Source organism: Nesoenas mayeri (genome assembly GCF_963082525.1).
Source record: "Nesoenas mayeri genome assembly, chromosome: 1".
Lineage (NCBI taxonomy): Eukaryota > Metazoa > Chordata > Aves > Columbiformes > Columbidae > Nesoenas > Nesoenas mayeri.
The window spans coordinates 64334018-64341349 of record NC_137541.1 but is presented as its reverse complement, the minus strand read 5'-3'; the positions used below and the strand labels follow the sequence as shown (position 1 = coordinate 64341349).

Below are 7332 nucleotides of genomic sequence, written 5' to 3'. Positions count from 1 at the left end.
TGTTGCTTCCCATCTGTGTGGAGAGAAGCAACAAATATCAGCCACCCCCATGAAAGAGCAGGCAGTCGTTCTGTTCCTTGGGGAAATGTATCACATTCCATCCTCGCTGACAGATGGCAGAAAAATTAATGTGGCTCATCCACTTGTGCCTTCAAAATACTGGTTCTGTTGCACTGGATAAAAGTCATGGCCAGGGTTTTTTTGTAAAATAGATTTAGATAACATGGCAAAATTTGTATTGCCATTTTAAATGTTTTGTTGTAAATGCTATATTAAAGATGTGTGCCTTAAACTTCAGCTACATTATGGCTGTCTAAAGTTCAGCTACTTTATGGTCGTCTCTACCTGGTTGATACATGTATCTGGAGATTTTTTCTTTTGCCACTCATTCATTCATTGGCAACTGCATTTCCATGGCCATTCAGAAAAGAAGTGGAATAACTGAGCAGTTAAGTGGGATAAACTTCTAATTAGGGATGTCTTCATAACTCTCCCTACCTGGCTACTAGAAGATATGTTCTTGAAAACCAGCAATAGGAGGAAGCGGAGGGGAAAGGGATAAAGGACCAAAAAATGGTATTTGAGTTTATTATACAATTGTAAGAATCTGCAATTGAATACAGAATTACTGAATCAGGGGAGTCTGGTGTATTCTTTAACATGTTCCTGTTCGCTTTTGAACATCATAGCACCAATAAGACTTGGACTGAAGATCTAGGTGGTGTCACACAATTTATGGAAATCAAAGACTCTTTTGGAGGGGAAAAAAGTGTAGCGTCAGCAGGTACCATTTTAGAGTGAATATTATAACTGAGTTGGGGAGAAATGGGTGTAAGATGTACTTACGTGGTTATAAACTCAAGCACAGGTAGTCCAGACTAACCATTGTGAAAGACTGAATAGACTAAGGGATTCATCTTCCAGGAGCAGTAATGGAAACTCTACCGTTTCCAGTGTTTTTAAAAGGTTGGGCGTTATGCACTATAACAAATGGTTCACTGCAAGTGATTGCATGTTGGCCCATGTAACTCTACCTGGGTAGTGGACTAGTCAAAGCTATTTGTCACAACTTCTGCAGTCCAGCCCACTGGGTAACAGCTTGTGAGATGTAAATACATCCAGGCCTTCTTCCTTTGTCCAGACAAGCTTGTCATCTTCCTGTCCTTCTAAGTTTACTTGTCAAAAAAATGTTAAGAGAATTTTACTTCAACTTTTTAAAAATCTGATATCTCAGAAGATAACCTGCTCTTTTGACTTGCAACCAATATTGTATTATGTATATTTTATAATTGTATTTGTTTATAACTTGTGTTTTGTTCCTTAAATTAAAAGAATACTTTTGGATATATTTACTCATGTCCTCAACTCTGCTTAACTCCTTATGTTAGTATTTATTACAGAAATTCAAGGCAAAACTGAGAAACAGAACTGAACTGGTTGGCGAATACCAAAACATTCCTGTAAAGCGCTGTGCTGCTTGATACGGCTGAGGACCCTCCTGTGTGGGAAGTGCATGCTCCTCCAAAATGGGTGTTAAAGAAGTGAAATGTTAGTAATTTCTGTGCAGGGCTGGCCAGTGAGGCAGGACTGAGTCAGGTTGCTTTCCCTGCAGCCAGATGCCTAGGAAGACTGAGAAAGGGCCAGTCCTCACATGGATCCAAACTTACGACTGGGCGCTACCTCCCGTTCCTGTGTGTATAGGACCTAACTCCACAAGAGCTAAGCAAGAGGCAGCTGGGATCTCAGTGCTTCTCCAGTGAGAACCCATTTCTCGGGTTATGTGAATAACTGTCATCTTGATGATCCCGCTTCTTAATGTTCCTTTTATCTTACAGCAATTAACATGTAAATCTGAGATTTTTTTTTTCCCATCAGCCTTTTTCAAGTTGTATGAATTCCTGTAAATTGCTTAGATAGGAAGCTCAGAAGTGTCATCTGGATTTTCTTGCCTTAGTCATTGCCTTCTCAAATAACACCCTTGGTGTTACAGCTTTTAGAATTTGCTTTCATTTGCAAGAAGCTTGTTTGAGGGAAAAATCCAGACACTATTTTAGCAATCCAACATGAGCAAATCAAGTAACTTTAATGCATCTGTTGGTCTCTGAATGCAAAATTGAATAGCCCATCAAGACTCAAAGGAGGGAAAAAAAGAGAAAGATCAGTCACAAGTTTCTAATTTTATTTTAACAATCTTGCTTTTTAAAAAATACAAGTTTTGATTAATGCCAGGGGGATGCCAAGTGTCCATTGGCCACAGGCCTTATCTCTCACTTCATTTCCTCTCCTGGGAGTAGTCATGTCTTTGTTATGATAGCAAACACAGCAATAAAATCCTAAATAGCTAAGTTGTGTTACAGGGCTTTTAACAGAATCCCAAGGGTTGTATGTCTTAGTATGGCACAACTTTGTTTAGCAAAGTGATATTGACCTGGACGAGTAATTTAATGTTGGCAGAACACACAGTAGGTGTGTGAGGTGCATGGGGTGGGAGGTTGTTTGCACTTTAATGGTACCACTATCTATTTCTTCTGCAGATGGACCTATTGTGCAGCAGAGGGGTTTAAATGGAAGTAAGAGCTCAGTTACCAAAGAAAAGAGAATTCCAAAGGAGGAGCAGGGTTATAAACAAGACATTGAAAGAGTTTTAAATGTTTCTTTGTAGTAAGTAATTCGAGTGGCAGCAGAGCTGCCCTTTTAGTTGCAAGGGGGCTTCTCTACAGCCAACCACAAGAGCTTTATGCTCTCCAAACAGCACATTTACTAACAACCTAGAAACTATGGCACTACAAAGAACCACTTTTTCTACAAAGGAATTCTATGAAACAGAAGCATTGTTTTGCAGGGTCATCTGTCCCAGGGCAACATTTGCATCTATGCACAAATTCAAACTGTGATTTCAGTGTTAATGGTTTAAATATGCCATGGCTAGATAAGTTTCAAATATGCCATTTTCTCGATAATGTCTTAAATGGAAAAAGGCACTTGCTGTTGAAACAGCAACTTTAGGTGCTATGAAGGGGTACTGAAATAAGACTTTTAATAATTCTGCTGTGATACTTCTTGTGTCTCAGCTATGCTTACACTTCAGTATATTAAGGATGTTCTTCTATGCACTTTGGTGCTATTGTGTACTTGGCTGTAGAAGCAGCAAAATGTAGTTGAGGGGCAATAGTTTTTTTTTTCCCCTTCACCTTGTTTTGGCAAAGTTTTGTGGGTTTGGTTTTTTTTGTTCCTCTATACCTAGGTATAGGTATTTTATAGGTATTCTTTCTTGAATAATGCTGCAGTTCTTTCTGAGCTTTTACTCTCAGTTTAATGCTGAAAAGGGAAGGTGAAAGAGAACAAGTATCTGTACAACCGCAATATACCTGTAATTACACCTCCTTTGGCTAGGAACTTAGCATCCCCTCGACACATCTCACATCACATAGGAAAAATTCACAGTACCAAGTTTTACAATCACAGTCACTCACAGCACCAAGATTGTCCAGACAAAAAGAAGTTACTGAAGAGAAAGGCCACTGGCCAAAGTTCACACAATTGCCCACCTAAGGGCTTGGATTAAAAATAAAGCACTGGTGGGAAAGTTAAGCCTAGCCTTTCCCGACTCTCCATTTGGCACGGGGAGAGCAGCACATCACCCACCTTAGCTGCAGCTCTGAACAGGAGAGTGCTATTGCTCCTTCTTTTCTGGGGGTTTTTCTAACCCCTCAAAACTCACCAGCCACCCGAGAGCTGGGGGAGAAGAGCCCCATGGCACCCCCAATTCTGCCTGTGGGAGCTGGAAGTTACCAGACTGTAAACATTTTGTTGTAGCAGTCTCCTGGAGCAGGCAGTTGATCCCACTCTGTGAAAAGGGAGGTGGGACAGAGGCTCAGTCCCACAGGAGCCTGAGCCCTGAAGGAGAGACTGGATGTATGTGCAGGAGAAGTCTGGGCTGCACCTGCAGTCCTGCTGATGGCTCTGGGTAGCGATTGTGCTTTATTTCCCCTTCCCAGCAGTACAGCCTGAAAAAAGGCTCAGGATGGGAAACTGGCACTTTCCCGATGAATGCAGCCTTGCCCAGATAACAAAACAAAAGCCTCGGAGGGGTAAAGTCCTTCCTCTGAGCATGGCCTATGTGCTCCTGCTTCCATTTGACTGGTTTCAGGAGCAGCTGTAGCCAGACAGAAGAATGGGTCTTAACCCCTACCAAACATTCATGGAGCTTAAAACCAAAGATAAGTTTTAGTAACCTCTCTTGGAAACACAAGTTAACATCTTCCCCACCCACCCTTAACCACATGCACATGGAGGGCAGGATGCTGGTACATGGGCTTTCTCCATGGCTCCTGCAGCACTGCTTTCTGTGCTGAAAAGTGAGGTCCACCAAGCACAGGGCCCACCCCGAGCAGCGCAGATATCCTCTGCTGTTTGAGAGGGGGCATTTGGCAGGCCTAGCCCATCTCTGCTCTCTCAAAGAGGGAAGGGGGCCAGAGGAAACCTTTCCAGGCTTCCCAGGCAGTGTAAAGGAAGACCCTATGCTCTGCATAAAAGAAAACCAACACCGAACCCATAAACATGCATATTCACAGAGAAATGAGAGTGCCAGCACTGGAGGGCTGCTGTCTGAAGCAAGCAGTATGCTGCTGTAAACCCTGTTCTCACCAGAAATAAATGTCTTGGTGGTAGTGAAATGGGGTCTAAGCCCCTGGAATATGTCCATGCCTGATTCACATGTTTCTTTAGAGTGTGAAGTCAACTTAAGATGCAAAAGGTTGAAGCACAGAGGTAGACATTTTCAGCTCTGAGAAAGTGGTTCCTAGGCTTGAAATGACCAGATGGCCGACATGCTCCCAGAGGTTCCCCAGCTGGCACAACGAAGACCCTCTGCAGCTCTGCTGCTGCAAAACAGAGGTGGCAGCTTTGCAAGACCCAGTGAAACCAACATGTGTTTCCTTCTGTCCTGCCTGCATCCTGAAGGCACAGCCTCTGCTGGTCAGATCCCTCTCACATCTCGTTGTGGTCAGCAGGAGTTCTAAAAGAAGGGGACAAAATCCACTGGTCCATGTTGTTGAAGAGGAAAAGGAAAAACTAAACCTTTATGGTCACAAAGCAACACGATGTCCTGGGGGGGAGCGGGAGGGAAAGAGTGGGACCCTCCAAACAGTGTGGAGAGGCAGAAGCACTAGAAGACTTTTTGTGAAGGGCAGGTGCGTTTTCTAGCGACAACCGTCTGCCGTAGGCTCCTGCAGGTAGTCAGGTTCGCAATGAGCTTCCGGTGCGGGATTTGCCCGGGGGAAACAGAATTGGAGAGCAAGAGTCTGACAGGGGAGCCCGCGTCCCCTTCCCCTGCTCGGCCACGGCGGCGGGAACCTGAGCAGAAACGCAGAGAGACTCTGCCGGGAGCGGAGCCGGAGGCGGCGGCAGCCCCTCCGAGGGCGGCGGCCGGGAGGGTGTCAGCCCTGGGCAGTGACCGCCAAGGCGTTCACGTACCCGTGGGGACCCACGTCGACGTCGGAGAGCCCGTGGGCCATGGGGGCGGCGGCAGCGGGGGTGGCGGCGGCGGGGCCGTACTTGGTGGGCGGCGGGGCGGCGGTGGGGCGGAGGAGGCAGCAGGTCTCCAGCGCCTCCAGGCCGCGGCAGGCCAGGAAGAAAAGATTCTTCAGCATGAAGAGGGAAAGCGGTTGCTGGTAGCGCAGGAGCAGGAGGCAGCGGAGCGCCAGGAGTGGGGCGTCCAGCAGCCCGGCGGGCAGGAGGAGGTGGAGGGCGAGCCGGGCGGCACCAGGAGGGCGGGCGGCGCTGAGCTCGTAGAGCCACAGCACCGGCGAGGCCAAGCAGAGGAAGTAGATGGCGATGAGGAGGTAGCGCAGCGGGGCGGGCAGCGGCGCCGGCCGCCCAGGCTGCAGCACCAGCTCGAGCAGGGAGAAGCTGTCGAGTAGGTCGAGGCAGGTGGCGAGGAAGGCGGCGGCGGCGCGGTGCTGCGGCGGCGGCTGCGGCGGCAGGAGCAGCTGCCCGGCGCCCTCGGTGCCGATAGCCCGCAGCAGGCAGTACAGCAGCGGGGCGGAGAGCGCCAGGGTGATGCGGAAACCAGTGGTGCCCAGCGGCAGGCGCAGCTCGATCAGCTCCAGGATGGAGGTGCCCAGGATCAGCGCCGCCTTGGGCGTGAAAGCGATGGAGTAGATGAGCCAGGCGAGGTGCGCGTAGGCGAAGTCGCCGCCGCGGGGGGGGCCCCCGGCCCCGCGGACCCCAGCCCCCCGGCCGCCGGGGGGACCGTGCAGCAGCAGCGGGTGCGGCGGCGGCGGCCCGGGGGGCGGCGGGGGCCGCTCCCGGCGGCGCGCCCGGCTGTTGCGGCAGAAGAAGATGCCCCAGCCGGCCGCCAGCACCAGGTCGGTGGCGATCCAGCTGCACCAGTATAGGTCGGTGACGGCGATCAGGTAGAGGTCCAGCAGCGCGCCCTGCCCCAGCAGCAGCACCAGGGACAGCGCCTGGAAGCCCCAGCGCCGCCCACCCGCCGCCCCGCCGGTCCCCAGCAGCGTCCCCGCCGCCGCCCCGCCGCCCGCTGCCCCGCCGCCCGCCGCCGCCGCTCCGTACAGCTCCGCCGCCGTCATGCTGCGGGCCGGGCTCCCGCCGCCGCTGCTGCTGCTGCTGCTGCTGCTGCTTGGGAGCGGCGAGGCGGCGGCGGGCAGCGAGGCGGTGAGCGGCGGCACCAGGGGCTTGCTGATGCTGATGCTGTCCTCCTCCTCTTCCTCCTCCTCCTCCTCCTCGGTGCTGCTGCGGGGGCTGCGGGGGCGGTGGGCCCGCGCCGAGCCCGAGCTCGACCCCGAGCCGCGCCGGCTGCCCCCACTGCTGGAGCCCCCCGGGAAGAGGGGCTGCCGGTCGGCGGCGTGCGGCAGCGGCGGCGGCGGCGGCGGCGGCTGGAAGGAGCCCGAGGAGGAGGAGACCGAGCGCTGGTTGGAGGCAGCGCGGTGCATGGTCCTCCCCGGCCCCCGAGCCGGCGCGCCGGGCCCGACGGCCGCGCCGCGGCCCCCGGCCCGCCCCCGGCCCGCCCCCCGCACCCCGCGCCGCCGCACCGGCAGCGGCAGAGGCGGTGGCAGCGGCGAGGACAGCCCGAGCGGCGGGAGCCGGCGGGGCGCGGCGGGGGAGGCCGGGGGCGGTGCCGAGCCGCAACCGCAGCAGCTGCCGGAGCCGGGGCGGGCGTCTCCGCTGGCGGCGGTGGGTGGGCTAGGGGTGGAGGAGCGGAGAGCGGCTGTGCGGTCGGGGGGGGGAGGAGGGAGGCGAGAAGGGGAGAGGGAGTAGACGCCCCCCTCCCTGAGGCTGCGTTGGAGCCATTTCTCGGGGAGCACAGTCTGG

General features: G+C 52.6%; 1 protein-coding gene across 1 annotated transcript; it reads right to left on the bottom strand.

Annotated features, from left to right (window-relative positions):
* Nucleotides 1–5438: 5438 nt before the first annotated feature.
* On the bottom strand, nucleotides 5439–6953 carry TMEM121B (transmembrane protein 121B; the record flags this gene model as incomplete). The annotated part of the gene is made up of 1 exon (XM_080340489.1): nucleotides 5439–6953. One exon carries the CDS (start codon nucleotides 6951–6953, stop codon nucleotides 5439–5441), a length of 1515 nt encoding a protein of 504 aa, XP_080196615.1.
* Nucleotides 6954–7332: the final 379 nt, after the last annotated feature.